Genomic DNA, 18,187 nt, shown 5'->3' with positions numbered 1-18,187 from the left:
ATTGAGAAATTATGCAAATTGGTTCATTTGCATACTTTATGCCGAATGTAGGTATCAGCTTTTGGTGCAGGATATGTCCATTCCATATAGAGCCTTTAAGTAAACAGTCTTTCTGTAGCTGGCTGTTCAGGAGGGCATACATTTTGTTGACATTCATGAGGACATGTTTTACAAAAGAGAAGTAGAGGGAGGGTGATTTAAAATGTTTGTGATCAGCCACACACAGAGAGACTAGTCATTGCAGCTCTTTTCTCCAAATTTTGAAATTTCCATAATTAAATAGGGTAAGTTAATGCAATAATTCCCAGTTGTTTAAATGGAGGTTAAAGAAACATACACAACTTTGTGGGAAATGTGTACATTGTGGATCCAATAAAGCTTTGAATTTCCCAAGCATTTTAAAATAGTCCAAATAGTAGTTAGCCAAAACGGTTGCCTTAAATGGATTAGAGAAAATAATGTAAGATGAAAATTGTGCTTGCTAGGAAAGGCAAGAAGATAGTAAAATGTAAAAGTAAAATGGTGGCAGAGCAATAGTACAGTAGGGTTCATTTTAGCCAGGCCAATGTCAAGGATTTCCACACACGTTGGCACCACACATACCTTTCCATCCTTTATGCTGGCAAGCAGAATACAGCATCACAGGACCCATTGCAAGAAGGGCATGGAAAGCATAGACAGATTCTTACCTCTGCATTAAGCCATAGTTAAAATAAAGCCTTGACTTGCTTCCCCAAACAAACTGCAGGTGGCAAACCAAGAACACACCTTTGTTTCTGCTTGTGGTTTGTCTGGAGAGAAACAACCCATGATCCTGGGCTTGGAAGGACACAACAAACCAGACTATGGGAGGAATTCAGCACCATACTGTTATGATACTTCCACCATCACAAGCATTTGTTTTTGCCAGATGGAACTATCCCCCCACCCGCACTCTTCTGGGGGTTCTTCCGCCTCCTCCAACCAATTTGAGGGGGCAGGGGAGGAGACTGGGTTATGTTTGTGCTAGCAGTTAAGTTTAGTTGAATCTGACCATGTGGCTTGGTTTTTTCCAGCAGCTCAGGTATTGTAGAGAAGTACATGAGATTTCAGCAACATGTACCAACACACTGCTCATTCACTTTAAACTATAGTTGATTTTTACTATGGTTAAAGTGGTGTGTGAATCAGACCAGTGAGTTGGATCCTGACCAAGGTAATCATATTATCTTGGTTTGGACACTGTAACTCCTGATCTCCAATAGCAGGAAAAAAAAACCCCTGTGAATATACTTCCACTGTGTAAAGTATTACTGTACTAGATTTTACGTAATTCTTTTCAGTTATCATCATCATAATCATAATGTATTATTTATACCCACCCATATGGCTGGGTTTACCCAGCCACTCTGGGCGGCTTCCAACCGAATATTAAAAACAATACAGCATCAAACATTAAAAACTTCCCTAAACAGGGCCGCCTTCAGTTGTCTTTTAAAAGTAAAATAGTTGCTTATTGCCTTGACATCTGCTGGGAGGGTGTTCCACAGGACAGGCGCCACTACCAAGAAGGTCCTTTGCCTGGTTTCCTGTAACCTTACTTCTCGCAGTGAGGGAACCACCAGAAGGCCCTTGGCACTGGACCTCAGTGTCCGGGCTGGACGATGGGGGAGGAGACGCTCCTTCAGGTATACAGTACCGAGGCCGTTTAGGACTTTAAAGGTCAGCACCAACACTTTGAATTGTGCTCAGAAGCAGATTTCTATTTTTACACACACACACACACACACACACACACACACAATTTCTGTTTCTCAAAGAAATTTCCAATTTTATAACTAATTTAATTCAGACCTTGGTCAAGCTCACAATCGCTTTACATTATTAGTTATTTTCCCAATAGCAGTATTAGGATGCAGTAGCACCTCAGCAAATAAATAAGGTATTTTCTATGGTGGCACAGGCTTGATTGGTACTACCACTAAATTAATCTATATTTCTGCTAAAACTATACATTGCAAGCCTTCTGAATAACACATCAGTCCTTTGTGTGGAGTGATTTTGAATTTTCACATAGGAATGATATCACAGTAAATGCTTTTTGTATGTTTTCTTACCCATAGTTTGTGTGAACACTGCACATGCACACACCCATTTGTTTTTCCATTTTATTAGGAGGCCATGTGAAAACATCATCCAGAAGATTGTGCCATCTTGCCATCTGTCTCAGCTCTCCCTGTCCTAAGTATCCATATTTTGGGATTTTGAAAAACAAAAATGTGCTTCTTGATATAATTGGCTTACATAGCAAAAAAACAAACAAACCAGTATTGCGCCCCCCCCCCATAATTTCTGGATTCATGTGGGGTTAGCTTTGGCTTTGCTTGGAAACTGAATGCACAGGTATTATTAATGCCTTCAGGTGTAAACATTTTCCCCATCTGTGGAAGACTTTGATGTGGGCTCCAAACACCACTTCATGAAAAAAGGAAGCTGCAGTTAACAGACAAAATGAAACTTGCTTCCTCCTATTGCTGTTGGTGTTGACAACCATTCCACTTCCAGACACTGCATTCTAGCACAATGAAATCAAGCAGCTAAAGCCTTTCTCCCATTTTATCTTACACGTCAGCAATCTGGAATGCTGCTTGTATGGGAGGCTGAGCCAACATTTGACAGTTCTGTCTAACTTTATTATACACAATCTCTTCAAAATAGTTACGCTTAGCACCAAATGGTCATGGCCACATGCCCATAGCCTTTTTATTAAGCTAAAATGATGACTGAGCAGCTATCTTAAACTGAACCGGCTACGTGATGCACATAGATTTTACGAGAGTGGGCTGTCTGGCAGCAGAAGTGTAGTCACTGTGAACGTGAATATGATTTTATAAGTTTTGGGATTGTTTACGTCTGAAGTTTGCTTTTCTAATGAACTGTAGTGTTGGGCTTATGTTGCATTCCAGTTCAGCAGAGTAAAAGACGGACTGGAATTCTCCTTAATGTCATTGTCACCGGAATTCTTCCAAAGTAAAACCAGCTCTAAGGCTATGCTCAAGGTTAGACCAAATAAAAATGCAGTTCAGGGATATTTAGCCTCCTTTGTTTCACTGGCTTCTTAAGGTCAGCATTAGGGATGCATATTGATGTTTTTGCCTGGCCTAGTAAAATTATCTTGAATTTATTGGTAGTTGTAGATTATCGGCTAGAATTCAAACTGGAATAGTTTTAAAGAGACTTTTTGGGAGTACCCAAAATCAGACCATTCTGATTGCCTGCAGTCATATTGCTTGGCTAAGATTCAGGCCTCCCTATGCAATGTAATCTTGGAAGGGATGCAGGCCTGGGGTGTGTTTTTTCAGAGCAGGTGTGATTATACTATTGTCTCAGCTCCCAGCTATAATTGACTGGACCTTCCTCACTTTTGCAAGTGAATAAGCTGACAATGAGGCACTTTTTGTGACATATTAGCTTAAAGAAAGTAAGAGAATATGGGAAATAAGCAGAGGTTAGATCCTTTCTTATTTTTCTTTTATGGAGTTCCTAGTTTAAATGGTAATATTTCTTTGAAAGATGGTTTGCATTTCCAATTTAAAAACCAAAGGGTGAAAATCTTTGGTTAAAGCTCAACAGGCTTTACAAATTGAACCTTTGCAGTAGAATTCAGCAGCACTGAATTCAGTGGAGCTTAATCCTAGGAAGCTGTGCTAGGGCTGCAGTTATACTGATCCTAAGGAATGGGGGTTTATGCTATCAGCTGCTGATATGTGTGCAAGAATGAATCAACACAGCCGCCTTAGTTCTTGTACTCTTCTTGTGTTAATATGTTGATGATTTGCATTGGAGAGAATGATTGAGACTGTGTCCTGAATTCTGGGAACTGTAGTTTGTTATGGGTTGTTGGGATTTGTAAACCACAGCGTCTGGAATTATTTGTGAGGAAGACTATGATTTGAATGTGCTTTAGTGTGTATTCTCTAATCATGTTTTGAAAAGGTTTCTGTACCTGAACCGAAGACTCTGTAAAAATGTATTGTTTCTCCAATTTCTCAGCTATTCCCCCAAATGATAAACTGTCTCCTTAATAATGGAGACTTCCCACTCAAAGCCAAATCAATTGTTAATGGAATGGGAGTGTCTTCCAGATGCCCAGGCTTCAAAAAAAGGGGGGACGGGGCAAGGAAACAATAGAAATATTGAAACAGGAGGCTTCCTCTTGATCTAGTTTCTTTCCAGATACTATACAGTGGTACCTCAGGTTACGTACGCTTCAGGTTAAATACTCTGCTAACCCAGAAATAGTACCTCGGGTTAAGAACTTTGCTTCAGGATGAGAACAGAAATCGTGCTCCGGCGGCGCGGCCGCAGCAGCAGGAAGCCCCATTAGCTAAAGTGGTGCTTCAGGTTAAGAACAGTTTCAGGTTAAGAATGGACATCCGGAAAAAATTAAATACTTAACCCGAGGTACCACTGTATTTAGTATACCATACCAAATCTTGGGCATCAATGGTCCTTGTCAGGTGGACCCACCTTTTTCAGTTGGGGGGGCACTACCTCATCCAGAGATCTAGCAATTATGCAGGTCAATTTGCCATGACAGAACAAGGACTCTTGTTATAATGGGGTTGTTATAATGGTACGATGAGATTTTTCTTTCTTTACAGGCAGAATAAGGCAGGCTCCCCCGCCCCCCCCCCCGCATTCCACTTAGGAATCACTGCCTATGAAACATATTGAAGCAGTCTAAAAAATAAAAACATATATAAAACAATCTCATATATGGAAACTTTTTTCAAATCCAATACAAATCAGACTGATATAAAAACATTAACTTAAAAGGCTAATTGAAAAAAGAAGGTCTTTGATAGGTGCCCAAAAAGACAATAGAGAACCTTCTTCTTCTTCTGACAAGTAATTGGAGGGAGTTTCAAATGGTAGGTCCTTCAACACTAAAGGCCCATTTCCTACATCTTAAGCATCCTGAGGGGGGCCATGTTTGCCTTTGAGACTCAAACAGTAGGTTACCCATTGTTCTCTCCTGAATCTGTATAGGCAATATCCTTCTTCAGTATTTATTTTTAAAGAAGTGCTGTCTAATAATAATCTCAGAGCACACCATGAAGACGGAAACAGGAGTGTGTGATGTATTTACCAATCTGAAAAGACAATAATCTTTAATTTACTTTTTAAGTGCACCTTTTAAAGGTGGGAAGGTACATTAGTATAATGGGTGAACCTTTCTAGGGATTAGGGATTAAGTAAACAGAAAGCAACACAGCTGGGCAACATAAAGAGGTTTGTGTTGTCTGTGATCTGGAGGTTTATAAAACACACAAACACACACAACAGAGCCTATCTGAGATGACTTGATGTTTCCTAGCAACCTGAAATACCTGTTCTTTGAAGCAGGGTTGTAGGCTTTTATCTATGTAAGAACCTGTTTAAATGTAAACACACTAGCTCATCTGGTTTGAGTAATACTTCCCCTTATCCAGCTGTCAATGTGACCTGCTGCTAAGAATCACAACATAATGTACATGTGGGGAATGTTGGTATGGCTTTTCCTGCCTTTTGGGAGTCTTTTAATTAAACCCAAGTGATAGAAATTTGAAGATAAACTCTGCACACGCTTGCAAAGGGATTAATGGGCCTTGTATTCTAATTGTTCTGCTGCTTTTGGTTACAAAGGAGAGGGAGAAATGGGGGGGGGGGAGGCGGGACCGCAATAGCCTGGTAGAAGTTCTCTGAAAATCCCTATCTAGATAAAGCAAAAAGAAAAGTGTGGTAGCAGACTAAACTCTATTGTAATGCCTCTCATGTCTGTAATAATTTTGGATATTCACTATACGTTTTGTGCAACTTAATCAGTTTTCTGGGTAGTGGAAGGATAAGGCAGAATGGAAGCCACATATCGTAATCATTTTTCATAATTTTCTCTTAAGTTGCAGCTTTACTTTACAGGATTTAAGGTATGGGAGAAGTTCAGCATTGTGCTATTACGATTATTCCCTCAGTGCAAACATTTATGCTTGCCAGATAGAACAATCTCCCCTTTCCTCCCCCTGCGTGTTGTTCTGGGGGTTCTCCTACTACACTGCCCAAGCCAAATGGGGAGGGGGTGCAGCAGGAGGAGAGGGGGGCAAGCACAGCTTTGCTAGTGGTACTTAATGGTAGCTGTTTGCTGCTACCCATTTAAGAATCTACAAGGGCAAATAACGAAAAATATATAATGGCATGTGGTTCTTTTAAATCATAATGTTAATTAGAGCTACCACTTTCCCTGCACCCTTTCCCCAGTGTATATAGGGTGTCCCCCCATCCATAATTAAGGAGCAAGAACAACTATGTGAAACATAGCTGTTGGTTAAATTGTTTTTCCTACATTGTACTTGCAGAAAGTACTATAGAGGAGCTGCTGGTTAATGATTGCCAAGGGTAAATAAGCAGGGCAGGGCAGCAGCAAGCAGCAGTCAAGTGGGTTTCTCCCCACCCCACCCCCAAAAAAATACAGTGGTACCTCAAGTTACAGATGCTTCAGGTTACAGACTCCGCTAACCCAGAAATAGTACCTCGGGTTAAGAACTTTGCTTCAGGATGAGAACAGAAATCGCGCGGCGGCAGCAGGAGGCCCCATTAGCTAAAATGGTACCTCAGGTTAAGAACAGTTTCAGGTTTAGAACGGACCTCCGGAACAAATCAAGTTCTTAATCTGAGGTACCACTGTACCTGGAACAAACTTGGCAAGCATTCAAAAATGTACAGTGGTACCGCTGGATGCGAACGGGATCCGTTCCGGAGCCCCGTTCGCATCCTGAAGTGAACACAACCTGCGACTGCGCGATTCGCCACTTCCACGTATGTGTGTGACGTCATTTTGAGCGTCTGCGCATGCACGAGTGGTGAAACCCGGAAGTAAGGCGCTTCGCTACTTCCGGGTTGCCGCGGAGCATAACCTGAAAACACTCAACCTGAAGCACATTTAACCTGAGGTATGACTGTATTATTTTTTCATGCCTGAACATACAAAAGGCTTAGCTGCACTTTGCTGCATTGTTTGTGCTGTTTAGTGGAGGTTTTCGCCAAGCCATTTATGTTACTTCTCCAATAAAAATAGCAAGAGGCAGTGGTTTGTAACTTCTAAATGACCTCTTCCTTTTGCTTTCTGGACATGTAGGTATTCTTGATTTGAGTGTGCAAAAATTGTTTAAGAACATTACTTGCACCTCAGAGGAGGTTGATTTAAATGCTGGATAAGCTGGTGACAAGTAGGCCGGAGGAAGTAAAAAGCTGTCTATCTGAATTGTTTTGTGCAAGTTAGATTAATTTGAGAAATTAGATCCAAAATGCCTCTTGTTTGCCTCATAAGATTGCACAAGCAACTTTAAACTATATTTTATGCTTAGTCTGTTTTTTTTAATTGACAAAACAGCAGCAATAGTTCATTATAATATTTCAGCTAAATTTTATTTCACTGCTGACAAAACAAATTTAGGACAGTAACTTAACGACAGGGCTGGTTACTATGTTGTTTTAATGGCAAGCTTGTTAAGCTTTGCTAAGATAGATTTCGTAAGATCCACAAATTACAAAGATGTTAGATAAAGGGACCCCTGACCGTTAAGTCCAGTCGCGGACAACTCTGGGGTTACAGCGCTCATCTCGCTTTACTGGCTGAGGGAGCTGGCATTTGTCCGCAGACAGTTTTTCTGGGTCTTGTGGCCAGCATGACTAAGCTGCTTCTGGTGAACCAGAGCAGTGCATGGAAACGCCGTTTACCTTCCTGCTGGAGTGCTACCTATTTATCTACTTGCACTTTGATGTGCTTTTGAACTGCTAGGTGGGCAGGAGCAGGGACCGAACAATGGGAGTTCATCCCATCGCAGGGATTCGAACCGCCGACCTTCCAATCGGCAAGCCCTAGGCTCAGTGGTTTAGACCACAGCGCCACCCACGTCTTTACACAAAGATGTTGGGGGGGGTATTAATTAATATTTCCTGTCAGAGCATGTGGTGGTGTTATTGTGTGCTGTCTAAGCTGTTGTGGTGCAATTTCTGTTAATCCTTGGCTATGAAAGGCTGCATTGTGTGGGCTAGGAACTGAAAGAAAATGTCCATATTTTCCCTATCTTGGATGACATACTGTTCCATATGAGAGCTCAGGCAAAACCTATGGGTGTTTCTACTCCTCTATGTTCCAGATACTAAATGTTATAATTTTTCTCCTTTCTACCTTGAACTTGTCAAGTTACCCTTTTTTGGATTCATAGATTCCTTATGTAGGGTTGTCATATTTCAAACAGTAAAAATCCGGAAGAGTTGTTTTGGCAAAAACATGGAGGCAGGAATCCATTTTGGAGCTTTATTAATGGGAAATTGGCAAAAACGACACTGCTGCCATGGGCTGCCATATGTCCAGATTTTCCTGGACATTTTTTCTGACTTCTGGCCAGACACTGCTGTTGATTGCAGTATTTCAGATATGTCCGGGAAATTCCGGATATATGGCAACCCTACCTTCTACATGATGATTTTCCCCACTGTGCTCACAAACCCATAGTGAGATAAGGATGTGATCTGATTTTATGAAAGAATTTAATAGGAAAAATTACTACTTAGAAGGTGAGAGCAGCAGTCATAATTTATTTAATAAAATTTATATGCCATTTGATTTTTAAAACAACAACCCTCAAAGTGCTTTTTGGAGCTTTGGGCAAGTTGCTGATTCTCAGTCTCTTCCCTCTATCTTGCAAGTTAGTTGACTTAAACGTATGCAGCTTTCTAAAACTGCCCATTAATGGTTAGAACTGTAGACATGCTAGAGACCACGAGTCATATCAGACTAAATCACTGCACAAGTGGGGCATCTTCACAAGCACCACAGAACTCCTCCTGATGCACCCTCTTAAATCTGTTCTGGGTTCTGCCCGCCGCCAAAAAACCCTCCAAAACACATTTGGGGTTCATGTGTGTAGGAGATTCTGTTGTGCTTGGGAAGCTGTTTTACTCACGCAACTTCTTCCTTGGATTCAACCTGTGAATTCTAGGTAGGCACCACTGGAGCAGAACTTGTGAGTGATCTTTGGTCTATCCTGGACTTTCCAACATTCAGCTTCATTGATTTAAGAATATTACTTAAACGCCTTATAAAGATGAAGAACTGCCTGTGTACAAGTGCAATGCAAACGTATTTATCTTAGGTTGTTTCTGGATGACCTGTTAATTGAGCATTCATCCAAAATTGTTTGCTCAAAGTTTGTGGAGAGGTTAGATGATGCCAGCAATTGATTAAGTGGTCATTCTAATTTGTTTGCAGGGAGGTTAGATGATGTTGTGTCATGAAAGTTTTACCCCACATTTTCAGTGTTTTACCCTTATTGGAAAAAAGTCTGGTTTGTGTATGTGCACGTGCAGGGGAAGCAGGTTTGCTATGCAAGAACTCCAAATAAACTTTAATTGTGTGCCCTGAACTTGCTCTTACATGATTGAATCCTGCAGTCTTATAGCAGTCTTATAGCTGACCTAGGCCAGTCAGGGTGCTGGCATGGGATTACTTTGACTCCTGTTAACTAGGAGTACAAAGCCTTAGATATTGACTGCAGGTTCTGTTTCTCTGTGCAACTCACCAAAAGAATAACTATGCCGTTTTTACACACATGGTTGCAATTAAGCCTGTCTGCCCATGCATCAGACCTTTTAAATTTGTGGTCTTGGAGAAGAATTGGATTATTAATGTCAAAATTGCTTGTGTAAAGAGGCCTCAGCTGCTGTGTCTGACAACTGCAGTCCACGCACAGTCTGTTCACTCTGCCTGAAGACTGTTGTGAAATGTGGCTGTTTCAACTTTATTGGAAAGCAGATGATTTACAGAGTTTATGGATTCTTTATTATACTGCTGATACTGAGAATGCTATCCTCCTGCTGTGGTAAAAGGGTGCTTACTGTCAGGTTGTGGTGCTGAACATACAGGTCTTTGATAAGGAGCCTTTAAGGGAATCCCCCTCCCCCAACCTACTTATGCAGGTGCCTTTTAAAAGCTGGGCACTTAACAAGGGAGACTGAAGTGTGCAAGATGCATCCTTGATTTACAAGATACTGTGCCTTGCAACAATATGAAGGAGAGCATGGGAATTGTCTTCAGATGGTTATCTGAATATATCAGGCTATTCATATTGGCTTATTTGAAGACATCATACCCTTGGGAAATCTTGATTACCAGTACAAAGAAGGGATTAGTACTATTGAGTTTATTCAGGAGGGGAATAGCGGGGAATATAGTTGCCTTTGTTCCTGCTAAGGAAGAGTGAATAGTCTCACTCAGAAGATTGCCACTTAGCACTTTCATATTACAGCAATGCTGCCCTTGTAGTAGTCGTAGTCTTAGTAATAATAATAATAATAATAATAATAATAATACCCTGCCCATCTGGCTGGGTTTCCCCAGCCATTCTGGGCAGCTCACAACACATATCACAACATACTAAAACATCAAAGATTAAAAACTTCCCAATACAGGGCTGCCTTCAGATGTGTTCTAAAAGTCAGATAGTTGTTTATTTCCTTGATATTTGAAGGGAGAGTGTTCCACAGGGAGGGCACCACTACTGAGAAGGCCCTCTTCCTGGTTCCCGAGACTCTCCTTCAGGTATTAAAGGTAGAGTTAAAGTTAATAACACTTCTGAACAGTGGCGTCGCGTGGGGGGTGCAGGGGGGGCCGGCCGCACCGGGCGCAACATCTGGGGGTTAGGGTTAAGGGGCGCAAATCCACGGGTTAGGGGGCGCAAATCCACGGGTTAGGGGGCGCAAATTACTTGCCTTGCCCCGGGTGCTGACAACCCATGCTACGCCACTGCTTCTGAAGATGATATTCTAGGCCTTACTAACTTACCAGATATTTTCAATGTATGTCCCAATTTTGAAATAGCAAGCATGCAGCAACTTTATGGTCCGTGCATTACTTGATTGTTGCTGCTTAGTAGATGCTGTCCCTTCCCCCACTCCTTCAGGAAATAAATGTTTCTTTTTATAGTCGCAGTTGTCTTGCCTCCTGTTACTTCTTTCTTCACCATGTGCAGCTTTAAAAAGCTTTTTGCATACTATATATTAGCTATGTACTAGGATTGAAAGAACGTTAAAAAAAATGCATCATAAAAGTCAAATCTGACTGCAAAAAAAGGGATTATTCTTACTTACTTGTTGAAATCCACCAGCTTTCCCCCTGCCACTGATGATTTATAGAACTACTTCCTCCTCACTTCACTTGTCAAAACTGTCTGAAGTCACTCTTGTGAAGAATAGCTGTATTACCATAGAATCCATACAGTGAGTTATTGAAACACTAGTGTGTTAAAAAATAATAAAACGGAAGTACATCTTTAAAAGAGCAAAACCACCATAAATAACTTTATGTGGTGCTCTGCAGCTCATAGTGCGGTTCATTATTGGTGCTTCCTGTTTATTGCTTAATACCCACCTTACTGAAAGCTTCATGAAATATTTGAAATGGGGGAGAATGGGGAGATTCATAAGTGCCCCACACATCCCTCTTCCTCCCTACAGTTGCCTTTTTATATTTCTCAGGAAGTGCCTTATTTCATCCAGACATTTAGACCTCATCTGTAGACAAAAATAAGCACAGTTACTAAGTCAGGCATGTCAGGATTTACAGCCAAACCTAAATTATAGCACCTGAAAGCCACCACTTCATATAATGTCAACCTCTTTAACAGCTGGCGTGCTTATGGCGCCACTGATGCCAGTCCGTAATGCAGCCCGAGGCAGCATTTAAGTCTACCAATCCCAGGAAATTTTAAATGTTTTGTCACATTTCTGTGATAGAGTTTAAGCTGGGCCATTTTGCAAAGAATGCTATATTTCCCCTAAGAGTGGCAAGTAGTATTTCTCTTGCCTGGAGAGTCTGCAAGTGAATAAGGTGGTGCGGTTCTTCACTGATGTTGCATGCTTGCTGCTATGAATAAGACAGATACACAAAGAAGCATTTTTCAACAATAAGCAGTTTTACATGCAGAACCATCTAAATTGCCTTACAACTAAATATCAGAAAGAACTTTCCCTCAGGAGGTTATGGACTCTCCTTCATTGGAAGTTTTGAAGCAAAATCTTGAATGGCCATCTGTCATGGATGCTTTAGCTGAGATTCCTGGATTGCATTATGGGCTATTAGGGGAGGGGCGGTATCTCTGGTGGGGCATATGCCGTGCTTCTTCTGGGTAGTTCGTCCACCATTGGTCCCTGTGATCAGCTGTTATCTGTAGCTCCTAGAAGCTGTCAGTCTGCAACAGTGGCCACACCCCAGGTAACGGTTTTAACCAGGTGAGGGTAGCCAATGGGTCTTGATCCCTTGGTATGTTAGGGACTTTTCTATCCCCTGCATGTGAAAACAGACTCCAGCAGATTAAACGGATGAGACCCAATAGTGAGTCCAGTGGTCAAGAAGGTGGTTTCTGCAAGCGCTGCACAGGGAAGTGAGGGGCAGATGGGGCTCGTCAACCTGGGAAGGTAGCCTGCCTAAGAGAAGGAAAACTCTGATCCTAAACCTCCACTGCCTTGTGGCTATACTCATTCATGAGAAAGGCTTTGGGAGCAAATCCTGGGGAACAATCTGTACCCACTGCCTTGTGGAACATCTTCGGGAGAAGAAAGGGCTAAGAAGCAAACCTTACACAAATCTGGAGTGGAGTCCCTAAGGTGGTTAGACAATGTCTTGTATGCCTCCTTCCGGCAACTCCTGCAGCCAAGTTGGTGCCAAACATATTGCTCTGCTTTCCTTTGGATCACATTAGCAAGGCAGCGCAGGACCTCCATATACACTGTCGATGCTCGCAACCCAGAGGGGTCACTTCAGTGCTGCAAACACAGCAAAAACAACATGGGACTAGATGACCCATGGGGTCCCTTCCCAATATACAGTTCTATGGTTCTGTGATTCTATTATTCTATGTGTTTTGTTGGAAAAGTCCAGATAAGTGAGCTGCCTTCAAGCGCAGTGCTCTTAAAACAGTAACCTGGTAGAAAACAAAATTATCAAAGACCTAAAATCTTAAAATTCCAACATAAGAAGTTTCCAGGACTAGGACTTGAGTTTCAAAAAGAAATAGCTGTGATGAATTGATGAAGGTTTAGAGAAATGTGAACTGGTTCCTTCTTTTTGTAGCATGTTTTTATACATAACACAACAACTAGAGATACAGTAATCAAATAAAGTTTATTGATTAGGGGCCATTTACACAACTCTCTTAGACCTTGGCAGATGTCTGCAAGTCATCCCATGATGACTTCAGTCATGTTGAGCCATGCTGAGCCAGTTGTGTTTGTGCCAGCTGCTGTTATGTGCTGAATTTTAGACCAGGATTGGGTTTTGACATGCCATCATGAACAATAAATTATGAATAATCAATCCCTTTCAAGTCCTTCTAGTAATTTGGTATTTAATTCTGCGATACAAGCACTTAATATGAACTGAAGCTACTTTCAATATTTATAACAGAGCATGTACCAAGATCAAACAATATCAGTTCAATGTTACTGATGGAAATATTTCTAAGTTACATCTGTTTCTGGAACAGGATCAATCACTTCAGCATCTGTGTTGCATTTGCTTCCTGGATTGTTTTTTAATCTGATGAAGAAATAACGGCCGCCTTCCACATATATATATATATATAACTTGCCCTTCATCAAAGGCAATTGGATTGAATGGAAATCCCCATTAGTGACTAAAACATCCTTGTTGAGAAATCATAATTTATTTTCACTTTTTTTTACGGATGCAGGCAGAGAAACTGACATAAAATGTATTCTTTTATATTAAAATGATTTCCACCCTTTTCATCTAATACTTTCTACTCAAAGGTGCAGCACTAAATGCAGATTAGATGTGTCTGTTTTGTTCTCCTGGCCTGCTGAGATTGGAAAATACCTGCACCTGGAAGAGGTGGAGGGACAGAGAATGAAATAGCAACTGTTAGAAAAGATGAGCCAGTCAGAATGGCAGCTGAAGCTTGCAGGGGTGTGGAACGGGGAAGACAGGGGAAATGGAGCCTATTTGTATGTCCTATCTAAATAGTATAAATGCAGTACAGTATACGTGCCTTTTTTCTTGCCTTGTTGTATCTGGCTTGCCTTGCTGCTTTTGTCATCTGGAGTTTGCATGTACCATTTGTCTCCCAGCCACACTGCTGGACTTAGCCCCTAGCCCCACCCTTTAATATGCAGGAGTTTTCATCTGTGAAATGTTGGCAGGGATGTGTTTATACTGGAAATCTCTACGAAAAAAAATTAGTTCAATAATTACTGCATGTAAGCATTACACTTTTAAAAACAGAACATTCCTGAAATGTTTAGTTTACATATTTGTGGAAAACCGAGATGTGAGAACATATGCCTGCTTCATGTTTTGCTTGAAACTCTCTAGCAATTTGTTGCCAATGTGGATGGGCTATACTTTTAGGGTTTTCAGTTTGATGATAGTAGCAGGTGCTGAGCACATGTTCTTTGGTCCAGTGGTGGAGCGCCAGTGGTGGAGCACTGGGACACAGAGATGTATCATGGCTTGGATTGAGCGACCCTACCTGATCCTACCTATCCATACCCATTGCTCTAGAAGCAGATAGCCAAGCCAAGACCCTGGTGGGTTGAGGTTAGTTGCTGTGTGTCCCACTGCACTGAATCTTTGCTTGGGGCCAGCCCTCTTATTAGGTAGAGTGAGGCAACCACCTCAGACAACATGCTGGGGAACAGCACTGTGTGCCATGCAACTTCCCCTTTGCCCTACCAAAGTTAGGTCTCTGCCTTCAAATATGGTAGAGGGCACTGTATATTACTAGTGGTGAAGTCATATTCAATTGCCAGACTCATTGAGTTCTGAATGTGGACTATCAGGGAGTTGTCACCCCCCCCCCCCATCTGCCCCATGCAGCAAAAGGTGACAAGCTCTCAACAATTAGCAGTCCCAGAGATTCTTGTGTCAAGGTAAGAGAAGAGCCCCAGCGTGGGTTGTGGTGTAATTTTAAAATTAGAATAAGAAGTTTTATTTTCATGACTCATGAGAATGTATGTATGGAATGGGGTTGTGCTGGGCTGAAAAAAAAGTTATGGTTGATCCTCCTTTTCTCATATTCTTTTGTTCTACTATTCTGTGCAACAACACCTGAAATGGTTAATGTTTTTCTCTTAGCACTATAGGGAGAACTCCATGTAAATCTTAGGTGTGAGTTGAGAAATCTGAAATGCACCACTAACAATGTCAAAACTAACCTGCTCTTTGGCATGTTGTAGCGATATTATGGGGTGGGTGTTCTTTTCCTTTTTCCGGGTGATGTACTTTTGCACTTCACTCTGGCTGGGAGAAAAGAACATTTTTCAGGCCAAAGGTGACTTTGTAAGAAGGGCTGGAATCCAAGAGGCTGATATCCTGCCAGTAAGCCACAACCCTTCATTCTTTTCATAGTTCTGGTAGGCAGCTGATTAACACCAGATTAGCGCTGTTTAATATTTAACTTGCAGCGTTCTTGTTCTCTGGTATCTGGGCTGCTGAAGCATTGCCAGCTGCGTTCTTCAGGCTTGTTGCACACCACTAAAAAATGAGGAAAAGTGACTTGCAGAGACTTTGGGTTAAACATACAAACATACAATTTCCAAAATGCTTTTAAAATAAAATAGCTTGTTCTCTGACTTACCCAAATGTTAATATTCATCTCCATTTAAGTTTATCCTCTGATTTATCCGGAATCCTGATAAACAGAACTATGCTTCTTTAAAGACTTAAGTGATGTATCTTGAATAACTCTGAAAAGGACTTCATCATGTTGATGAAGTGAGAAGTAGAAGGAACAGGAGCTGATTAATGTGTGTGCAGCATACCACTTCAGTCAGGCAATTTTTGAAAAGGGCAAAGCAATTTTCACTAATCTCTTAGCCGGTTAGCCTAACCTATTATCTCCAGGAACCTGTTTTAGTCCATTAATGACACATGGCCTAATGCAGATCTGTATTTCTATTCATATGATTCAAACTGTATGACCTCACTGCTTTATATGCTGCGGCTTATATGATTGCAGACTTTGCTTATCTGAATATTAGCTAGAGCAGATAGAAGGTGAATTTACTATACGCATATGTTTGTATGATTTCTTATGGATGCTCTGGTAGCAGTTCTACCCTCTTATGTCCCGCACAGTCTTAAACTGAGCACCATCTCTGATCTCATCTAAGTTTTCTCGTGCTGGTTGGCTACATCTAGGCAATGTGTTAGGATTGTTGTTGCAATGCCAAGCTCAACAACATTTGTGTCCAGATTTTCACTTTTTGAAATATGGCAACCCTATTATAAAACAGAACTATGCTTTAGACTCCTGTTACTCTTCATTCAGGGACGCAGGTGGCACTGTGGGTTAAAGCCTCAGCGCCTAGGGCTTGCCGATCGAAAGGTCGGCGGTTCGAATCCCTGCGGCGGGGTGCGCTCCCGCTGCTCGGTCCCAGCGCCTGCCAACCTAGCAGTTCGAAAGCACCTCCGGGTGCAAGTAGATAAATAGGGACCGCTTACCAGCGGGAAGGTAAACGGCGTTTCCGTGTGCGGCTCTGGCTCTGGCCAGAGCAGCGATGTCACGCTGGCCACGTGACCTGGAAGTGTCTCCGGACAGCGCTGGCCCCTGGCCTCTTAAGTGAGATGGGCGCACAACCCCAGAGTCTGTCAAGACTGGCCCGTACGGGCAGGGGTACCTTTACCTTTACCTTTACTCTTCATTCATGCAAGCTACCCCATACAGTCCATCTTTGGGAACTCAAGCAGAAACATGAACAGGATAAACTATAGTTAGCTACATAAATTTATTGGTTTCTGAAGTTCGTGATTAGCAGGGGGCTTTTGCTGACCTATCTGGAGTGGTGAAATGTCATATCTGCATTATGAATTGTCCTAACTGTTGTGTTTCATTTTGGAGAGATGGGATAGGCGATCTAGGAAGCTGTGAAACTGAAAAAAAGGGGGGGATTGTTTGCCATTTCTTTTTGAGCCAGAAGCTTTTTCTAAGAAAACCTAGAACCGTCTGTTGGAGCAGATGGGCTAGAAATTGGAGAGGTGGGAAGAAGAGGTATAGACACCTCAGAACTTCCTTGAATGCCAGCCAATTAGCATTTTTGCTCTTGGAGCAATCTGGAGCAAGAAAATGTATGTGAAAATGAAATCAGACAGCAAGCTTAAACTCCTCTTTCTTTAAACATCTCTGCAGGGAAGACCTACTGCAATGATCCAGAAAGTTTAATCTACTGTTTTGGTGATGGAGCTAAAGGTCTGGGTGGATGGTGTCCAGCGGGTTGTATGCGGTGTCTCCGAACAGACCACATGCCAGGAGGTTGTCATAGCATTGGCACGTGCCATTGGTAAGTAATTGTTACACTTGCTTGGTCTAAAAGTAAGCTTGCAGTTTAATCCTTTACAAGTTTCATTGGAAGCAAGATCAAATGAAGTTAATGGAGCTTATGCTAGTAAGGATGGCCATTATTTTGTAATACATGGGAGATACAAGAAGGTTGCCATGTTTGATATGCATAGCTTCCAGCTACCTTTTTTGTCACCACATTCATTTTTTTTATTTTTATAGAAGGGATATTACAAAGCTTTGTGTGAAAATGATTTGTGTGTCTGGGCATACAGGCAGGCTTGTTTCCCAGATTTATGCTGTTGCTACAACTGAAAAAATAAATCTTCCCTCCATTTTCTCCACTCACCCCTTCCCTCTTGTATTTTTGCATTGCTTTTTTGACTTCTAAGCACTCTTGGGTTCATTTGGGGAAGCTAGTGGGCTTGGTGGATGGGGGGAGGAAGAAATACAGGTAAAGGGGGATAGGATACAAGTTTGCACTGGGGTGAGGGGAAAATTCACATTTGCTGAACTAATGCAGGTGTAGAAGAGGCTTTTGGATAGTGCAGGGGTTGATTAAGAGTAGCTTACCCCTTCTGGCCACTTCTCCACTGCCAATTCCTCCTAAGCAGCCTCTACTTGAAATGGGCTTACTCAGCAGTAGGCAACCTAAGACCCAGGGGCCGGATGTGGCCCAATTGCTTTCTAAATCTGGCCCACGGACGGTCCGGGAATCAGTGTGTTTTTACATGAGTAGAATGTGTCCTTTTATTTAAAATTCATCTCTGGGTTATTTGTGGGACATTTCCCCCCCAAAAATATAGCCTGGC

The 18,187-nt window shown here is 41.8% G+C and overlaps 1 protein-coding gene across 14 annotated transcripts in view; it reads left to right on the top strand.

Annotated features, from left to right (window-relative positions):
• The window catches only part of RASSF7 (Ras association domain family member 7), a 93,217-nt gene that overhangs the window by 59,157 nt on the left and 15,873 nt on the right, over nt 1-18,187 (top strand). For all 14 annotated transcript variants that reach the window (XM_079971015.1, XM_079971011.1, XM_079971012.1 and 11 more), the window contains one exon: nt 17,226-17,376. In XM_079971015.1, coding sequence (XP_079827141.1) covers nt 17,274-17,376 — 103 coding nt within the window. In that variant the 5' untranslated portion in view covers nt 17,226-17,273. The remainder of the gene's footprint in view (nt 1-17,225; nt 17,377-18,187) is intronic.

Source organism: Podarcis cretensis, assembly GCF_951804945.1.
Source record: "Podarcis cretensis genome assembly, chromosome: 1".
NCBI lineage: Eukaryota > Metazoa > Chordata > Lepidosauria > Squamata > Lacertidae > Podarcis > Podarcis cretensis.
Note: the sequence above shows the minus strand (reverse complement) of the source record. Positions and strands in the feature narration are given on the sequence as shown.